We start from the raw sequence: 19,559 nt of genomic DNA, 5'->3' as shown, positions 1-19,559 counted from the left end.
CACAGTCTCAGAAGAATAAAAGTAAACCAGATTGAAATGCTGAAGAATTCACTGATAATTACAAGATCCTAAAAGGAATTACAAAATATTATGAAAATATTCTATTCACTCACCTATCAGTAAAAAAGCCCCACTGGTACCCAGGTTTAGTTTCCTGATTTTATTGTCCCTACCAGTTGGCCAGAGATTGGGTTTTTTCCTAAGAAGCTCTAAAATTTTGGCAATGTGTCTAAAGCCGCAGTCAATCAGTTGCAAGTTTCTTGCTGAGTGCAATGAGCCAATCTTGAAAAGGTGCCAAGTATGGAGGGCTGTAGTACAGCAATGTTCTGCCTGAGGTGACATCCAAGGGATGTTGAAACAAAATCAGGAAGCACCTGGGTCAGCCCAAGGTTCATCTGCACTCTGCTGACAGCAGTGCAAGGTGACCTGGTGTCACATAACCCTGTCCCAACTGCTCCTTGAAGGGTTTGGCTTTGTCAAGCTGGTCTAGATCACATGGCAATACTGTGTCCTACTTAGAAAACTAAAACTAAAGGAGGAGAAGTTCCATCTCTTGGTTTCTTTTCCCTGTGACCTGAAGAAACAGCGTTTTTTCCACAGAAATGTTCCCTCTTATTCAGGCTCAGCTGCTCACAGGAGGTGCCCGTGTCCTGTTTATTCCTTTTCTTCACCTCATGTGGCCTGGAACCTGGCTTCACACCTGGCTTGGAAGTGTCACCTGTGCCAGGAGTTGCTGCCAGGTGCTGCTGTGGGATGCCAGCCCCAAATGCAGCACTTTTGGTGAACAGTGACATGAGCCATTGTGTAACGAATTCTGTGTGAAGACTTGAGAATAAATAATCTTGGAGTGAGTGATGGGTAGAAGGATCTCTTGATCCTGCTGGATTTTGTGTAAGGGGAGCAGCCTTTATGCTGCCAGCTGGGAAATGCCTTCGTGACAAAGTCTAAGTTTGAATTTTCCTGGGAGGTACCATCAGTTCAGAGGGAAAGTGGCATGTCACAGGAAATGGACTGGAGAGGGTTTATTTGTAAGATGTGCAGAAATGAGGTGTGGAACAGCCTGAGCTGGAGGGAAGGGTCCTGCAGCTGGAGAGGTAATAAGAATTCTTAGTGGTGCAATGATAACACACAATGACAATGGGATGTGGCTGTGTAGCCTGGCCATTGTAGTGTGAAATAATGATGCCAAGGCAGGAGCAAGTCCTCAGCTAGAGCAGGGCTCTGGAGCTGATTAGTGTCACTAGGGAAATGAAGAACTGGTCTCATGGGGACTGGTGAAAGCACGTGGTTTATTTAGGCCAAGAAGAGGCAAGATTGCTCTCCTGAACAACCTGAACACCTTGGGACAAGGGGACAAAGAGAATAACTGAGCCTCAGAACAATGGGACACAACACTGTGGACAACTGCGAGCTGAGAATTAGTTTGATTTTATCACAGGTGTAACATTCCGCTAGTATGGACGGGAAAATTGAACATTAGAGTTTAGATAGTTAAAAAACCTCTTTTTTTTGGGGAAAGGACTTGAGTTCTGTTTGTCCGCTTTCCGGGGCCGGGGGTACGCGGGGACACGGCAGGGCCGCCCTCTGCCCGGTCTCTGTGGCCGTTCTCCACCCTGAGCCCCTGGGCCCTGAACCGGCTCCGGGATGTGCCGGGCAGGGGCTGCTTGGCTCCGGGGGTGCACCGGGCTCGGGGGGTCCGCTGGGTCTCGGGATGCGTTGGATTCGGGGCGCACCGGGCTCGGGGTGTACCGCTGGCTCGGGGGGTCCGCTCGGTCTCGGGGGGTGCCCCGGGCCCGCCGGGCCGGGCCGGGCCGTGCTGCGGGCGGCGCTCGGGGCCGCTGCGCTCCGCCCGCCCGGCGCTCCTGGCCGCTCTCCGCGCTCGGAGCCGCCCCGCCGCTCTGTGCCGCCCCGCGCTCGTCTCGCTGGCCGCGCTGGGCGGGCCTGGCGGAGCCATGGCGGCCGTGCGGGGCCTGCGGATCTCGGTGAAGGCGGAGGCGAGCACGACCACGGCGGAGCCGCGCGGCGCCGAGCCCGAGCCCATGGAGGTGGAAGAGGGAGAGCTGGAGACCATCCCTGTGAGGCGCTCGCTGCGGGAGCTCATCCCGGTGAGGGCCGGGAGGGCTGGCTCGGTCCGGCGGCTGGGGGTGTCTGAGCGCTCTGTGGGGGCTTTTGGGGCATTCTTGGGAAAAGCAGGGATGGGGGAGCGGGGGTGTGAGGGGGCCCGGGGGCGAGCGCTAAGGAAGCGGGCGGGATGTGCTCGGGAAGGAATGGAATAAAGGAAGCGGTGGAGAAGAGGATTTGGGGTGCAGCGTTGGGGTGTGGAGCAGGCTGTGGGAGGGTGTACAGGGAGTGTTTGAGGAGCCCAGGGAATGAATACCTGGAGCGGGGAACAGGGGCTGACCGCGGGGTAGCAGAGCTGGGACTGTGGGCTCTGACGAGCGGGCTTTGAGGGCTTCCTTCCCCATGTTTTTCTGCCCTTTTTCACTCTCCCTGATTGTTTCTGTACAAGTTTTAGTAGGATTAGATTTACCAACTAAAAATGGGTCAGAGTTCTAAAATCCTAAGTAATCTTTTGCTCTGAAAACTTGGGTGAAAATTGTTTTGGAAGCTAATCTTTAATTAGCTGGTCTACCAACGTGCTTGTGCTTTTGCACAACATGTGGCCTGAGAGACAGCATCGTGCTGTACTTCCTTGTGCTCCCTGAGTCAACCTCAGACGCTGTGGGGTTTCAGCTTTAAAAACCATGTTTATTTTGCTTTTCCTTTTCTAGTAACTCTGGCCATTTGGCAGCATTAGAAGAACTTTGGTGCTGTTACTAAGAAAAGCGGTTGGATTGTGTGTGTGTGTGTGTTCTTCGGGCTTTCTAAACTGAGACTAACCTACTTCTAGAAATGGTTCTTTAGCCAAAGTAATTATTGCAGCACAAGTGTAAAGAACACGTTTACTCCTAAAGAAAGCAAGAGGTGTTCTTCCAGCTCCAAACTTCTGCCAGTTCAGAGTGTCAGAATGAAGAGGTGCCGTTTTACAGATGCAACAATGGAGGGCACAGAATTGGGTCATTGGTCCTGGGGCTCTGGGGTTTAGTCCCTCTCTGAATTCAGCAGTCCTGACTGATAGAGAGGAAATTAGTAATTTTTTCCCCTCTCATTCTTCATTTTTACCCTCTCTCAGTATCAAAATAGAAGTGTTTCACCTTGGGATTTGGAATTTGGGGTTGAAATAATGATAGGAATAAAAAGTTACTTGTTTCATTGTGGATATGGCTTGGTGTTCTCACTTTATGAAGTTAAAAGCTGCAAACTGACATTTCAGTAGTCAGGTATCACTGTTAAATCTGCTCATGTTTTACAAGGAAATTATACCCAAACCAAAATTGTGCAAGTCTTACTTGGGAAAGATGTTTGATGACTTTTCCTGTATTACTGAGAGAGTAAAAGCTTGGCAGCAACTGACATAGAAACTAAATTCTGTCAAAGGAAAGAATCCTTACAGTGTGGGAAGTTTGGTTCAGTTCATGTGCTTTCACTTTCATTTACATGAGAGTGCCTCTCTGTCCAGGGATGTAGGAAAAGAGGATCTATTTCTTGTAGGAATGATCTTGTAGATTTTTTCAGTGTAACAAGTGTGTTGCTTTCAGTGCTCATTGAGATTTCATCACCATTTTGCTTTGTTTCAGGACACCAGTAGGAGATATGAAAACAAAGCTGGAAGTTTCATCACTGGCATAGATGTAACCTCCAAGGTAATTTTTGTGCTATGGCTCTTCAACATTTTGTCATTTTTGCCACTGGAGAGGTGGAACTATTTCATTTCTTTCTTTCCCAACATGCACAAAGGCTTAGCCTGGTGTTCAGATGATGCAGCTGGTAGGGATCACAGTGTGTGTTCCAAAGATCCAGAAACCTATAGTGCTGCCTAATAAAATCTGCAGAACAAGGAGCTTCTCAGCCAGTTCCCAAAACTGCACAAGTTCCAGGCAGGCTGTTGCTCATGAGCTGCATAAGAGGAGCCTGAGTTGCCAGTCTAAAACATTCTCTGGAGTCAGCTCTCCCGTGTTAAATGCATGCTCAGAGAGACAAATTCACATTTTTGTATATATTAAAAAAACAGGGGGAAAATTATGTAATCTTCAAAGATGAATTTTGCCTGTGGTAGAAAGGCTTCTTTTAGAAGAGGGGGTTTATTTAATATTTGTTAGTAAGGATTAGATAATGTTCCTGTTCCATTATGGAGTCTGTGTTTTCTGAGCCACCTTGTTTTCCTGATTCCCACTACTGGACCTACACAAAAACTGTTCTGTGACACAGAAATATTCTTGTGAATTACTTCTGCATTCTGAAACCTACAGGTCTCTCCAGAATTAACAGAGTTATTAATATAAATTGTTGCTGTCTGGTAGGTTTTAGGTATCCTCAGTGCAGTTTGTTGAGTGTGCTCCTGGCTCCTGTTTGAGTGCATTGTTTTGCATTTTGCAGGAAGCAATTGAGAAGAAGGAGCAAAGAGCCAAACGTTTCCATTTTCGGGCTGAGGTGAATCTGGCCCAGAGGAATGTGGCCTTGGACCGGGACATGATGAAGAAAGGTGCGAGTTCATCCAGCAGTCAGGGGGAAAGATCCCTTTAGTTACTGCCTCACAGTGTCTTGATTTATCCTGCAATATTTCCTACATTCCCAGAGGTTTTGCCAGATTACTGCTGGAAGGAGTCACTTTGGGGTTGTTCCACCTCCTGATTTGCATGTCATTATTTTTAACCTCTTTGACACTTGCCACTTCACTCCTCGTTTTACCAACCCCAGCACAAAGATTACATTTTTTGTGTGCCTTATTTACTACTGCTAAATGCCCAAGATTCACCTTCTGGATCAGGGCTGTTTTAAGAATCTTTAAATGCTTTCTAAAAGCCCTGAAGCAGTGTGTGGGTACACATGGAGGACTCTGTGTCCTGTGCACAGGGAGATCAGACTCTGCTGTACACACAGTGAAGCTGCACTGATGGCAGGCTGGAAGAGAAGCCAGGAGATGTGTGCACAACAGATTGGTGCTTTTGGCACCCAGTTGGTTCTCAAGGCTTTTTTTCCAGCTGGCAGCTTGGATCTGCTAAGCTGTGGCCTGGAACAGCTCCCCATCAGGTGATACAAGTGGAAGTGCTTTGTGCAGGGCCTTGTTTTGTTCTACCTCTTTAGTACTTAATGATAGAATTCTGGCAGTGTTCAAAGAGGAAAAAAAATGTTTTTCAAGCTGTTTGGTTGCTGTGCAATCTCTGTATCTACCAGTGCTTGAAACTTCTTTTAATTCTTAATTTATTGAAAGTTTTGCATTGTGGAAGAATAAGTTAAGGTCTATGTCATGCTTCACTTCAATTAGTTCCTCTTTAGTTTATTTAAAGTATTTGCTTTATAAACTCATATGGCACTAATCTGAAAGCTTGGAATCACTACCAGTTTTGTGTCTTTTCCTCTTTATAGCAATTCCTAAAGTAAGGCTGGACACCATTTACATTTGTGGAGTGGATGAGATGAGCACCCAGGACATCTTTGCCTATTTCAAAGAGTATCCTCCTGCTCATATTGAGTGGCTGGATGACACCTCATGTAAGCAAACAGAGTATTTGTAATTCTTACTTCTTTATTTAAACCTGGTCACAACTGTATCTCTAAGGGGAAAAAGAAAAATGTCTAAAATTATGAAAAATGTCTAAAATTATTATCTCCATCTTGACATAAATAATATATCTGAGAGAGGGTGATTGAATGGTGCAGTTGGGCAGGTTGGGATGGTTTTGGGAGGAGGAGGAGGAGATGATTTGTTGCCATATTTGTGTAGTGCATGCTCCAGGAGAAATGGGTGGGTGGAAGGAGGTGGCAGCTGGGTGTGATTTCCATAGGTTGGAGAAGCAATGTGGGTACACATGGTGAGGGCTGTTTTGGGGAGTGAGATCAAAGGTGGTGGAGAGTTGTGCTTTCTTCACTGACACTGAAGCCTGTAGAAGAGATTTTTGCTATGGAAAATGCAACTGGAATACTCTAAAATTGTCATGTGGCTACAAAACATGTGCCTGAAATAATAAAAAAAGAAAGAGGAGCCAGTGCAGGTTTTCCAAATAGCTGGAAACTTACTGACAAGCATGGCTAAAAGCTGAGAATCAATACCTTCATTCTCTGGAGTGACCCTGAAGAAATTCTGTTCCAGTGCAAGGCAAAATAGATGGTGACCTTGAAGTCACTGAATATGACAGCTTGAAGTACTGGCACAAGCTGATAGAAAATGTGAAACCCAATGAGCCCTGGGTGGATAATTACAGTCAGAGCTGCTGGATGGACCTGTGCTGAGGCATGAGCTTGGAAATGCACAGCTTAACTATCTGAGACAATCTAACATTGTCTGTGTTCTTAAATGCTACATGGGTAAATTCATGTGAAAATTAAGGCTTCAGGGTTGTAACAATACCCAGTTATGGTTATTACACATCTTTTTTAATGGTGAATTTTCATGCTGTGTCTGAGTTACCATGTCAGCTACACTTGGTGAAAATATCAAGAAAAAGCTTTTTCTTTTCAGCATAGATTTGCATCGTGGCAAATACTCAGTATTCCCGACTGAATTACATCTTAAGGTGTGCAAAGGTGGATTTAGTGTCCTGTGTTTCAAACTGATGAACGTGAAATGATGAAGGTTTTGGAAATTTGGAGATGGGGAGATGAGGCAGACTGAAAAATATGTAGATTTATTAACCAATCGTTGAAGTTAATAACTGGGTGTTCTTCACCTTGTAATTCTTGTCTGTTTGAGTAATTAAAGAGAGATTCTCTTATTTTGGGTCACTGTACAGTTTTCTTAATATCTGAATCCACTCTGCTTAACAGCAGAACAGAGACATTTGTTGCTGTATTTGTACCAAGTGCAGAAAGCTTTTGTTCAAATCCCGTTTCTAAGCAGTTTTAATTCTTTCAATTTCAACATCTATGAAATGCTCTTAATTGGCCTAATAAGTTATATTTTAGTACCATCTGGTGATGCTTAAGGCACATCCTAAATGATATTGAGAACCTGTGAACTCTATAATCTGTGCAAAGTGCTGGAGCAGTCTCCTATTTCCCCTTATATTCCTGCTTGATGGAAAAGATTAACAGAATTCTGCAGTAAAGTCCAAGGTTCTGTCAATTGCCAAAGGGGAAAAGAATCCAGGCTTCATTCCTGCCCCCTGCTGCTGCCATAATCACATGTGTGTGGGAACACATGGATCCACTGACCCCCATCCAGTGCCCTGATTTGCTGTTTTCAGGAAGCCTCTCAAATCTGTGGTTTTGCATTTCAGTGATTCTGGGGGTTTGATCAGCTCTTGTGTTTTGTAATAAGCTGAAAATTGTGTGTCCTTCAGCTTATCAGGTGTGTTAAAGAATATGACCTTCTCTGCAAGAGATCTGATGGCTTTTTCTGTCATTTCTGAGTTTTTGTCATTGATTTCCTTCCAGCAAGGCAGGGGAGATGTGACTGCTTGATGACACCGACTGCATTTGGGTTTTGTGTTTGTTTGTCCCAGGTAATGTGGTCTGGCTTGATGAAGTGACAGCAACACGGGCTCTAATAAATATGAGTTCCTTGCCTGATCAGGAGAAAACAAAGAGCAGAGAAAACAACAAGGAGAAGACAGCTGAAAAAACCAAGAAAGGTAGATTGAGATATGCAAATACAGCCATCATCTCATTAAATCAATGAAACTTTAAACTTGTGCTGGGGTATTGCATAACCTAAATTACTGAAGGAGCTTCTATCATATAGTTGCAGGTAAATGTATTCTGCCACTTTAAAAAAGGCTTTCATCTTGGAAACCTTTTGAAGAAGCTGCTTCTTAAAAGGTGGGTTGGAGCTAGACCAAAAGCAGTAATTCAGTCGATACTAAACGTGTTAGATGAGGCTGACACTGAGAGCTGGTATTTATAGTGGGCCCTGTGCACAGAAATAGCTCTGGGTGATGTGCTACAAAGGCAGGCAAAGTGGGCAAAAAGCAGGTGTGAGAAAGTGGCCTATTTTTGAAATGCCACAGCTAATTCCCTTTTTGATGCACCACCATCCTTCAAGTGTATCCCTCACAGCAGCGTGACAGTGCATCACTTCAGCAGGGTGTGTACCAGCTCTAAATTTGGCTGGTATCCTTTTAAGAAAGGAGTTATTAAAAGGTTGGTTATAAAAGAGCAGAGCAGCAAAAGTGTGTGTCAGTGTCGTGATCAGTCTGGTACCTCACTGCCTTGGTTGTAAATTTATTTTCCTTTAAGTGGGGAAGTTTAAAATCAGAATTTTGCTACCTGAGGGCAGTTTTGCTCTTAGGCTGCTGTGAGTGCTGTGGTTGGAGGTGCTCTATCACATTATACAGAGCAAAAAAAAAAGTTATATTTATTAACTTTTCTATAGATTTTGCTTAAAAATGCCATATATGACTTCAATGCAAGTAGCCAATCTCTCTGTTAGATATCTGCAGTTCTTCCAAAAGCCTTTCTGGGAAATTTGGTGTTTAAGGCTTTGTTAAATTTATGGATTCTTCAAATTCACCCCCTTTTCCTGCTCCTTTTCTCCACAAAGCAGTGGCTCCTCAGCCATCCACGTGACTTTAATTTTGCCCAAATGTTGATAAAGCTTCAAGTAAGACTTGTTAGGAAATTTTTGGAGATTAGGGACATTGCTTAAATGGAGCATAAACATATATATTTAATCCTGCTTGCTATGAATTGCATATTATCATTGCACCCCATCTGAAAATAAGAACTGTCATCTGAATTATTCCTGTTCCTCTGGAAAAGTGGGATATTAGAGAAAGTACAGACTGTTCAATTACATCTTAAGGTGTGAGATCCATACAGATACCCTGGAGTCATCTGGCTTGGTTGCATTCCTTTTTTTAGATAGAAATTTCAGGGCTGCTTCGACATTTAGGGAGGCAAAGGATTGGTCTGTGCTATGAGAAACTTCTAATTTGTGAGGGAGAAAAATGCCTGAGTACTCTCCCTGCTGGAACTTAATTATTCTGGTTTGAATTTGGGTAATTTGTTTACTTCAATTCTCTCTTTGGTTTCAGTTTGGTTAATTGTGCTTTATTGTTTTCACTCAGGAATATTTTCCAGGATCTTTTGAAGAGCTGCCACTTTCTATTTTAAGTTTTTAAGTCCGTTGCTGGAAGCGATTTAAGAGAGGGAACTCTGAAATATAAAAGAGAGGATTTTTTAATCTTAGGCCTATGAAGCACTTTGAGATCTTTGCAAATGATATTGGCATATCACACTTCATAACTGTCCATAGTCATTACTTTTTTACAATATTTTATTTCTTGGGGGCTTTGGAAAAAAAAATCACCATAAATTTTCTTACACTGAGCTAAAAAGAACTAAGAAATCAAAGCAGCTCACAATTTTAACAGTTCTGGAAGCATGCTCTTATTTTTTAGGTATTTCACAGCAAAACTGAGTCACTAAGGTTATTTTTTTTCCTTTTTACTACTCTCTCTCTCTTAAGCTGTTGATTAGTTGTTACTATTGGATATTTGCAGGCATTTGAAAAGGAGATGGAAGGAAAGGCTTTTATGTGCCTTTAGTGCCTTGGCCTTGCTGATCTCTGATTTTGAATACACTAAATCCTGACAGGCAGTGCAGTTTCATTTGTTTTCAAAGAATTAAATTAATGATGCACATGTGCTGCTGCAGGCACAGGGCTCTGAATTTCACTGTGCTCCACTTTTCCATAGGCATTCACTGCTTTGATTATTCCCTAGGCTGCTCAGGAGGAAGGAAAACACCTTCAGGCTGATTTCAGACAATGTAGGTAATCATAAATCAAATGAGGCTGACACACTAAAATGGAGCTTGGTTTTGTTTTGTTTTTTTCCCCAATTATTTTCCTTAGAAAAACAGGAGGAAAGCTCTGATGATGAGACAGAAGAAGGAGAGGTTGAGGATGACAATCCCAGTGATGTGGAGGTCAGTACAGAGGGGAAGTGGAAACTCTGCTCTGGAAGTTCTGCTCTGGCTGGTGTGAAGTTTTCACAGCATTTTAGGTTTCTATTTGCAATTCACAATTTAATTATCAAAATAAATTAGGTGGGGAGTGAGAGGGAGTGCAGGTGGTGACAATCCCAATGGAAAGTGCTTTGTGAAAATAGATTTTGGAGAGTTTAAGAGTGAGCCTGGCTTCTCTTTTCTGCTGAGAGAAGGCAATGAGAGAACAATAATGGAAGGCAATGACCTTTCAGCAGGGAAAGTGCTTAGAGCCCAATGGGATTTAGGCTGCCCATGGATCTGTGAGAATCAGCACACACAGTGATGGCCTGGCAGCAATTTAATCCTCACTGCCTGAGTGTATAATAGGTGTGATTAGGATTTCCTGTAGGAATGGCTCAGTGAACACTCCTACATCATGGATGTCTGAATTGAGTTTCTATAAAGCAGCTATAAATGAAAAAGAAAGGTTTTTAGTCATTGTGTGAGGGCATGAGAATCTGTTAATAAAATAATTTGGATATGAAACAGGGGAAAAAAATCATTCTTTTCAGTGCCCAAGTTTTGCTATTTATTTTCTGCATTTTAGTCAGTAATATAGGGTCATTTGACAATTACTAGATTTAATAACCTGAGTTAATGTTGTGGAACAAGAGAAGGAAATATTTTAAATTTTCAGGGCAATTTACATTAAAAATTAACATCAGCCTGTCAAGAAAACAAAGCAGAGTTCATTTGAACATCATTTGAAAAATTACTTTCTTCATAACCACTTGATTGCTTCTCTGTAAGCAACCCATTTTTGTTCAACAGTCATTTGATTTTTGAGTCCAAAATACCTTTTTTGCCCCCAAAGTTGGATGCCCTCTCCCAGGTAGAAGAGGATTCCCTCCTGCGTAATGACCTTCGCCCTGCCAATAAACTGGCTAAAGGAAACAAGCTCTTCATGAGATTTGCTACTAAAGGTAAATGACCAAGCACTCTGAATTCACTGCTTGTTGTACTTTTATTTGTTAGCTAATGAATGACTCAAAGTGCCTGCTTCTTATTTATAACACTCCTTATAAAATAACACTTCTTATTAACACTTAAAAAATGACACTTCTTATAAAAGTGGGATTTTTTTTGCTAATTGTTAGGTGTTCAAATTTTGCCATAAATCTACATTTCTTGTGTCAATTATATCCAGTTCCAGTTGTATGAAAATTATTGTAACTGGAAATTGTATTTTGGGCACAGGGCATTCTTCCCAATCCCATGGAATAGGAATGATGCCTTTTTCCAGAAGTAAATTCCATGTTTTATAAATATGGATACAACTTGAGATGCCAATGAGGGATAAGTAAAAATTATTGCTAAATACTCATTTTATTTATGAATTAAAAAATCCATATAATTTCTGGACCATGCAGGAAGTGGCACATTCATTAAGAAAAGAAAGGTGATGAGGAAGGTGAGTGGAAACTGCAGCAGTGACAGGGGGATGTAATGCCCTGTTAAGCTGATCTCTAGAAATCCAGTCTCCCTGGAATTAAGTTTCTAGACACAAATAAAGCTGTGGTGGTAGGAGAAATTCCAGAGGTGTAAACAAAATTGAATCCTTCTTGGAGGAGGGTGAAGTAATTCTGATTTTAAGGCACACTCAGTCTCACTCTCTGTCTTTGGTTGGTTATTTATTTTTATGCTGTGCTGTAAGTTATACTCTAAGAGGGAAAAATTCCTATAATTTATGTTTTTTGCAGATGACAAAAAGGAGCTGGGAGCTGCAAGGAGAAGCCAGTATTACATGAAATATGGCAATCCAAATTATGGAGGCATGAAAGGAATTCTTAGCAATTCTTGGTGAGTGTTGGACAGAGGAATTGGAACATTGCAGGTAATTGGACAAGCTAATCTAAAACTGTTTTTATTTGTAGATTTTCTATTGAGTTTATGTAGATGCTTCAGTGTAAATAATGGTTTTGCAATGTGAGTGTGAATTATATGGAGAGACTTTTCCCGTGCAAATAAAGTTTCTGTTCAGACCAGCTCTGATGTAAACCTGTGTCTGCTGTTGAAGTAGGTGATAATTGCAGGATTGAGGGGTCGTGAATGAGCCATAATTCCTGTGCCAGCCATGTCAGCCTCTGTCTGCTTTCAGGAAGAGGAGGTACCATTCCAGGAGGATCCACCGGGATGTGATCAAGAAGAGGACTCTGATTGGGGACGATGTGGGCTTGACTCCCCCCTACAAACATCGGCACTCAGGTACTGGTGGCACTGGGGGGACACTGGGACACGGAGGGCTGGGCAGGATCTGGAGCAGTGCCTCAGCAATCCCACGGGATGTGTGGAAGTCTTCTTAAAAAAATAAATTTGAATCCCATTTTAAGAGTTTACAGGAAATTCCTGAGGCGGAAACTTCATTCTGCTCATTGCTTCCCAAAATAGCTGCTGCTTTTTATGTGACATTTTTCTTCTATAAAATTTAGAGCATGGGGACTGTGACACCAAAGACCAAAAGAAGGGATGAATGACTTCTTCAGCCTTCTTGACAATTTGTCATACTTGCTAAGTCAATTCTCCCAATCTCTAAATATAGAACAATAGAGATGAAAAAATTCTATGAATTAGGCTGGAATATCTTCATCTGCTACCTAAAGTAGAAAAATAATGGGTATAAAAATCTGACATGAGACAAGTGCAATGTGATTGCCCTGTTAAAAATACAGCCATGGATGTGACAAATCTCATGGAAAATCTTCCATGTTGGTCATGTGGTGCTGTCTGACAAGATGTCTGAGTGCTGGTGATGACTAAATTGAAATTGTTTCTATTTAAATCAGTGTCTGTGATGAATTCATAATAATGACACCTGTGTTCTTTTTGGCATTGCTGCTTGCAGGACTTGAAGGGATTTTTGCAGAGCCAGCAGCTGGCACATTAAGCCCTGTAAGATCCTGGGAATTGTGCTTAGCTCAGCAAGGAAGAACTGCACCTTCTACAAGAGGCAGTTGTGCTTTAATTACTCTGTCCAGCTTTGTGCTTGGCCAGGCCTCTGAGGGAGTGAACACCAAGGATATTTTGTCCTGTAGCAGTTTTATGCCACTTATTGATTCCAATAATCAATAAGTGGCATATTAAGTGGTATTTTAACTGATTCCAGTTAAAATACCCTGCAAAATATTCTCTGTCTTTAAGAAGAGAGAACTGAAAGAACTTCAGACTCATCTGTAGGAGATCATTAATTACAGTGAGGTGATTTTCCTTTAGGTTTCGTTTTTCTAAAATTCATTTGATCAGAACAAGCGTTTTGCTGCAGGCTTGGTAAATGTCCCTGAAGAGCCCATAGAGGAGGAAGAGGAGGAGGAGGAGGATCAGGACATGGATGAAGATGACAGGGTGGTGGTGGAGTACCGGGATGAGCTGCAGGCTTTCAAGCAGGCGCGGGAGCGTGGCGCCGCCCGGAGATCCAGCGCCAGCGCCTCCGACTCGGATGAGATGGACTATGACCTGGAGCTCAAAATGATCTCCACCCCCTCACCCAAAAAAAGCATGAAGATGACCATGTATGCAGATGAGGTGGAGTCACAGCTGAAAAATATTAGGTAAAAGTTTCTTAGTCTTTAAAAGCAGCAGTGAAGAGGGATTGCCAGGTTTTAGTGACAGAGCCGTCCAAGAGTGAGGTAGCAAAATGATATTATTTTATATAGATTTTCTAACAATACAGAAACTAGGCTTTCAATAGAATTAACATTTTTTAATACAGCTTTTTCTGCAGATCTCTCTATCCTTGCTTATTAAAAATAATGAAACTCAAAGTAGAATCAAAATAAATTTATGCAAACAATCATAATTAGCAGGGGAAAATAACTCCTCTTTCTGTTTTCTCTTTGCCCCTTGCTCTTTATCTCAGAAAAAAAAATAACCCCCAATTGTTACTGACAAAAAGGAATTTATGTCATTATGGGCTTACCAACCAAAGTTGTATATATTGTAGGTGAATTAAATAATATGTGTCCCTTCAGTGGCGTGGTTATACTCATTATAATGTCAACAATTTTGAGGCTGCATTGAAATGAATACTGAGGTATTCATGGAATTATTGTTATGGCTTGAACAGCTTCTAAGCATTGTTTTTACTACTTTTTCTCAGCAGAGAAATCCTGATACTATTATTTTCTGTCATGTAATTTTCCACATAAGAAGACTTAGAACTATAGTAGATTGAATTTTATTTAGAGGACATCAAATCTCTGATTTTTTTTAGGAATTCCATGCGAGCAGATAGCATAGCCACCAGCAACATCAAAAACAGGATTGGCAGCAAAGGATCCTTGGAGAAAGTTGCAGATGTGAGGCTCCTGTTGGAAGAGAAACGTCAGAATAACTCTGGGCCACGGCAGCCAAACAGCACTGTCAAATCAGGTGATTTTATCTCTCATTGCTGGGCAGAATTGTCTCTAAAATATATTTATTCCACACCTGTGCTCCAGTGCAGATAAACTCTGCATTCACACAGTTTGTCCTCACTGAGAGATTGAGGTGGGAATTGCTTTGGGGAAAGAATCAAGTGCACTTCAGTGAAAGCTTTTTTAGTTGTTGATTTCCATCCATTTTCTTTGCCTGTGCCAATCTCCCCCCACTTCGTCCTTCTTGATTTGCTCCCTCCTTGAGGCACAGATTCTCTGCAGCTGAGAAACAGCACACAGGGAAGGTCCTGCCCAAAATCAAATGTGAAACACTAACTACACTTAAAAAACCACATAAATACACATTAAAAATGTGTTTTACATGAATATAGGTGGTTTTGCATTTGGCAGGATTTATTTCTGAGCTTAAATAACTTATTTAATTTAAACGTGTATAATTTCAGCTGCTTCTGACATATTTTTCACTTAACAGTCAGATAATATTACATACCTTTTTGTATTAATGAAATGTCAAAATTATGTTTGTGTATTTTACCCTTCCTGCCTGCCCATTTTGGGCCTCTCACAAGTTGACACATGGTCCTAAAATTCCCTTTGCCTTCATATTTTTGTCTGGACCTCCTGTAAGATTGGGAACATCCAACTAAGCCAGGCAAACTTCAGAATACAAAATTTACATGAAGGGTTAAGTATCATTATCTTTAGTATTCTTTTTATTTTATTCTGCCAAATACCAAGCAGTGGTAGAATTTTAAATCAAGGTATCTGTTACCTGAAAAGAATTGTTGAAGGCAGACCAGTTTTCATGGAATTTTCCCTCCTGCTGGATATTTACAAACTCTGCTGCTACACCAGGAAAGCAGCAGGCCATGGGATAACTTAGGTTTTAGCTTTTGGCCAGAGGACAGCTTGAAAACATGAAATGTCAAATTTATTGCCAAAACTGAAATGAAATCTGGCTAAATTGTATTGCAGAAATTTCCAGGAAATCTCAATATGAAAGACTTAAATGAACAGGCTAAAGAAAATATAAACCCAGAGAATCTGTCTGCTTTCAATAGTGGATGAGCATAAACTGAGGTGGCAGAGGTAGAGTAAATGCCACAGGATTTTTTTTTTTTGTCATTTTAATCACTGAAAATATCCCCAGATGTGAGGCAGAGGCTGGGAAAAAGGCCACACTCTCCAGAAATCAAAGCTCCAAGCAGTACCTGTGCTCCTCGTCGAGAACCAATCTCAGATGTGCACAGCAGGCTGGGAATCCCCAAACAAGATGTGAAAGGCCTCTACTCTGACACCAGAGAGAAGAAATCAGGTTAGTTCTGTGCAGAAAATGTTCTGCTGCATTTCCTTTTGGCTTTGGAGTCCAAGAGAAATCCCAGCAGAAAGCCATGAGGGGTGAAGTTGAAAGAAATTCAGGATAAATTAGCAAATGTTTGTTCAGAGCTTTGAAATTTAAATACATGTAGGGAGGAGCTGGGGGGTTTTGGGAGCAGTGTTTTTATGGAGGTGTGCTGGAGATCAAGGACTGCTTTCAAACTGTGGGCACCAAAACAAGTGTCAGGAATGCAGGGGCACTGGAGGTGTGAATTAAACATCCTCTGCAGATGGGGAACAATGAACAAGGCTGCCCTGAGCCTCCTGCAGCTTAATTTCAATTACTCTTCAAAACATAATCAGTTCCATGCCAAATATTGAGGTGGGAGGAGTAGGAAGGGTTTGAAGAGTTGCTGTGAGTTTAAGAATTGGTTCCTTGGCTTTTTCTTCTCAGTCCTGTCTGTTTTGGGCTTTTTTAAAATGTTTGTTTTTCATCTGCTTAGGTAATTTATGGACCAGATTGGGGTCTGCTCCGAAGGCACAGGAAAAGACTCCAGAGAAAGCTGAAAACTCTGTGGCATCTCCAGAGGAAGATGACTCTGAGCTGCAGAGGGTTTGGGGTGCTCTCATCAAGGAAAAAGAACAGTCCAGGCAAAAAAAGAGTCGCTTGGATCATTTACCCTCCCTACAAATCGAGATCAGCCGGGAAAGCAGCTCTGGCTCAGACTCTGAATCATGACTGGGTTCACAGCCTGACCCTCCAGGTGCTGCCTCTGCAGCCTGGCAGGATCCCCTTTGCCCAAAAGCTGGACACTGGCAAAGACTCTGCAGTGAAGGTTCCAGAAGTGACTCTGATCCTTTTCTACAACAAGAGAGGCATAAACAAACCACTTGAAACCTAAAGCAAAGACGTTTGTCTGGAGTCTGTGGCTGGCCCTGTGCTCTGTAGGGCATTGTCATCTCTGGTTATGACAGCAAACCTGTAGTGAATTGTAGCAAAACATTTTCTCCCCCAAGCTTTGAACTTAAAAGATGAGGCAGAAATGCTCTGTATTTTTAAGGAGACCTTTTCTGTTCTTGATGTTTTCATCATGGAGGCTTTGAACAAAATGTTTTACACACCTCATCCAAAGAACAGGGCATTTACTTCATGATCCAGATCATTGCCTTGCCCTTCTGGCTCTTACCAACACCTTTCCTTTCCTCTTGAAGTAATAACAATAAAGCTTCCTGGGTGGGCAGCCAGCAAGGATAAAGCATGAAGGGATTGATTATCACACTCCCTTCCTCCAACACACTGAATGTAAACCTGAGTTACACATTTTATTACTGTTAAGTTCCCTGTAGGTATCCCAGTGGCACCACCAGAATCCAAGGAATCCTGCTCATTTATTTTGGTGATGCCACATTCTGCTGCAGCAGGGATTAAGATGTTCAGGACTGCAAAGTTGGATGTTTGACAATTGTGTAAACCCCTGAGGGTTTGGGGGTTGTTGTTTTTTTTTTTTTTTGCTGTTGTTCCACGAGGAGAGATTATATTCCTGTCATTCCACCTGGATTATGTCCTGAAGCAATCTATCCAACAGCTGGAAAGCTTTTTTATATTTGTGAGAATCTTCCCATTGGCCACGGTGAAAGCTCTAGTGGTGTTCTCCTCTGTGCTGTTCTATCTATGTAGAAGTGAAAGAGAAAAGGAAAACTTTAGGATCACTGTCTCCTGTCAATATTTTCGATGTTCTTCCTGTATATTACACGTGGATGTGGACATGGGTGACTTGTTCCATTCAGCTTTTTTACCTGCACATTTTCACCCCTCCCTGGGTAGGACAAGGGTTTGATCAGTGTGCAGCTGCTATTTTTTTTTTTTTTTTTTCATGTTGCCAGTAATTCTGAGTGAGGAATAATGCAGCACATCACATTCAGGTAAACAACAGGTAGCAAAACCATTTTAATAGTCTGAAATCTGTTTGCATTGTCCCTGTTCCTTGGTTCTGTCAGTCTAAAATATCTGTGAACTTCTCTTCCCATTTCTGCTTTCTAACAAGGAACTGCTTCACTTTTTATTTTTCTGTCCCCCCCTGTTTTTGTACTAAGTTGAGGTAGGTTTGAGATTTCAGCAAGGAATCTGCAAAATTAACTTTTCTTATGCTTTATGATGTGTGAGGATAGCAGCATGTCAAATGAAAGGTCAAATGACAGGCACAGTGACTGAAGGGGCAATCTGGGGGCTGACCAGGCTTCAAGCCTTACTCTTTCCTTGTTTTGTGACACTCATCCTTGATTTTATATTTAATTATTGAATATATAAATGTCTCATAAAAGTACTGTTGAGAGAAATGCCTGCAATGTCTGATCACTGTAATAACTCATTTTAAACGTGTGCTTTCACTGACACCCTCTCCCCACGCTTTCCCAGAGAATCACTCCCATCTCCCCAGATCCTGATAAAATTTATTTCACTGGTGTCTTTTTGCCAGCAAACCTTTGTGTTGTGTCACTGCTTTGAATCCATTGGGACCTTTCCTTTTCCTGAAAGGAATCAACACCTCATGCACCAAAGCTGGATTATTGGGAACCCCTGCCTGGTATTTCCATGTCGATATTCCTAATTTAAACCTGGTGGAGGATAAACTGGTGGGAATAGAGAATCTCTTTAGGTCATCTAAAAGCTGTGTGAAACCAAGCACAGTCCTCTAACCCCCTTAACTCTGCTTCTGCCTTCCAGGTTGTCAGAAATCTGCCTTAAAAGTTCCCCCACGCTGGTCTGGACTGTGGTTTTATGGTTTTGGGGGGGTTTCTGTGTGATATTGGGCCCACAGGAGCTTAGCTGCAAGAAAAAATGAGGTTTATTGTTTAGAGAGGGTTTTGTAATTGAGCGTGCCTGGTTTTGCTTTTTTACAATGTACAGAGTGCTGGTATCAGGAATCCTTTGGGCTTCCTTGGTTACCTGAGCCAGGGATTTGGTAATTAAAAATGAACTCTGAATTTTAACTCAGTGCTTTTTCCTGAACGTTTTAACTGCCATCCATTTGATCAAGAGATTGCAAAGAGAATTTTGTTCCTTTCTCTTTGTGTTCAGCTGTTCAATCCTTAGCTAATGTGATCTTTCACTCACCTCCCAGCTGTCATCACCTACAAGAATTTGATGCAGAAATTGATGTTTGATAGGGAGACGGGACCTGTGTATTTCACTAAAATGTGTTTATGTTGAAAATTGAAAAAAAACCGAGAATGTTGGCTTTGGCTCTTGCTGGAGGATCTGAATTTTAGATTATTTGTTATAGCACCACATTAGTCCTTCTTGTAGGAAGTTTTTGCTGTTTGGAAAATGTGGATTTTTGATAAATAGTTCCTCAGACTGACTGAACACTTTGGTGTTGAGGATGAAATTTTAAAGCAAGGGTGGCTTTATGTTTGTTTTTAAAACGATGGCTGATGCACTTAACAGGGGAAAAGGACACCAAAACACCCCTATTTTCAGTTCAAGATGACACAATGAGAAAAGAATGGAACTTTTTTTTAAAAACAGCTGTTCTGTTCTAAATAAAAGTGGCCTGAAATCGCTGCGACCTCTCCAGTGTTCCTGGGAAAGGCAGAACCCAGGGCAGGGCCGCTGCTCCCTGGGGCTGTGCCCGGCCACACGAGGGTTCCTGCCCAAGGCTGTCACCTGTCCCTGCCCTGGGGTGGTGCCTAAACTTGGGGTTTTTTGGTTTTTGGGGGGTTTTGGGGCCGGGTTTGAGCGATCCCGGCGGCTCCACCCACCACGTGCCCACACGGCCTACACGGGAGGAAATGGGAGCCTCGGCGTCCCCCGCCCGCGGAGCAGTGGCACGGTCCGCCCCCGCC

The 19,559-nt window shown here is 42.3% G+C and overlaps 1 protein-coding gene across 1 annotated transcript; it reads left to right on the top strand.

The window, feature by feature from the left end:
- Nucleotides 1-1,916: 1,916 nt before the first annotated feature.
- NCBP3 (nuclear cap binding subunit 3) lies at nucleotides 1,917-19,080 on the top strand. The gene is made up of 13 exons (XM_059865798.1): nucleotides 1,917-2,105; nucleotides 3,678-3,743; nucleotides 4,477-4,582; nucleotides 5,467-5,592; nucleotides 7,542-7,670; nucleotides 9,893-9,966; nucleotides 10,841-10,949; nucleotides 11,727-11,826; nucleotides 12,125-12,231; nucleotides 13,286-13,571; nucleotides 14,234-14,391; nucleotides 15,547-15,711; nucleotides 16,217-19,080. Exons 1-13 carry the CDS (start codon nucleotides 1,953-1,955, stop codon nucleotides 16,450-16,452), a joined length of 1,815 nt encoding a protein of 604 aa, XP_059721781.1. The 5' UTR covers nucleotides 1,917-1,952; the 3' UTR covers nucleotides 16,453-19,080.
- The last annotated feature ends 479 nt before the right edge of the window (nucleotides 19,081-19,559 follow it).

The sequence above is a fragment of the Haemorhous mexicanus genome, chromosome 22 (genome assembly GCF_027477595.1).
Source record: "Haemorhous mexicanus isolate bHaeMex1 chromosome 22, bHaeMex1.pri, whole genome shotgun sequence".
Lineage (NCBI taxonomy): Eukaryota > Metazoa > Chordata > Aves > Passeriformes > Fringillidae > Haemorhous > Haemorhous mexicanus.
This window is presented reverse-complemented; position numbering and strand designations above follow the sequence as displayed.

Excerpts from the sequence above, each read along its gene's own strand:
- NCBP3 (XM_059865798.1), top strand. The coding sequence starts at position 1,953 with ATGGCGGCCGTGCGGGGCCTGCGGATCTCGGTGAAGGCGGAGGCGAGC. Across the intron at positions 3,744-4,476 it reads GCATAGATGTAACCTCCAAG|GAAGCAATTGAGAAGAAGGA; the intron begins GTAATTTTTGTG and ends TGCATTTTGCAG. Across the intron at positions 9,967-10,840 it reads ACAATCCCAGTGATGTGGAG|TTGGATGCCCTCTCCCAGGT; the intron begins GTCAGTACAGAG and ends TTGCCCCCAAAG.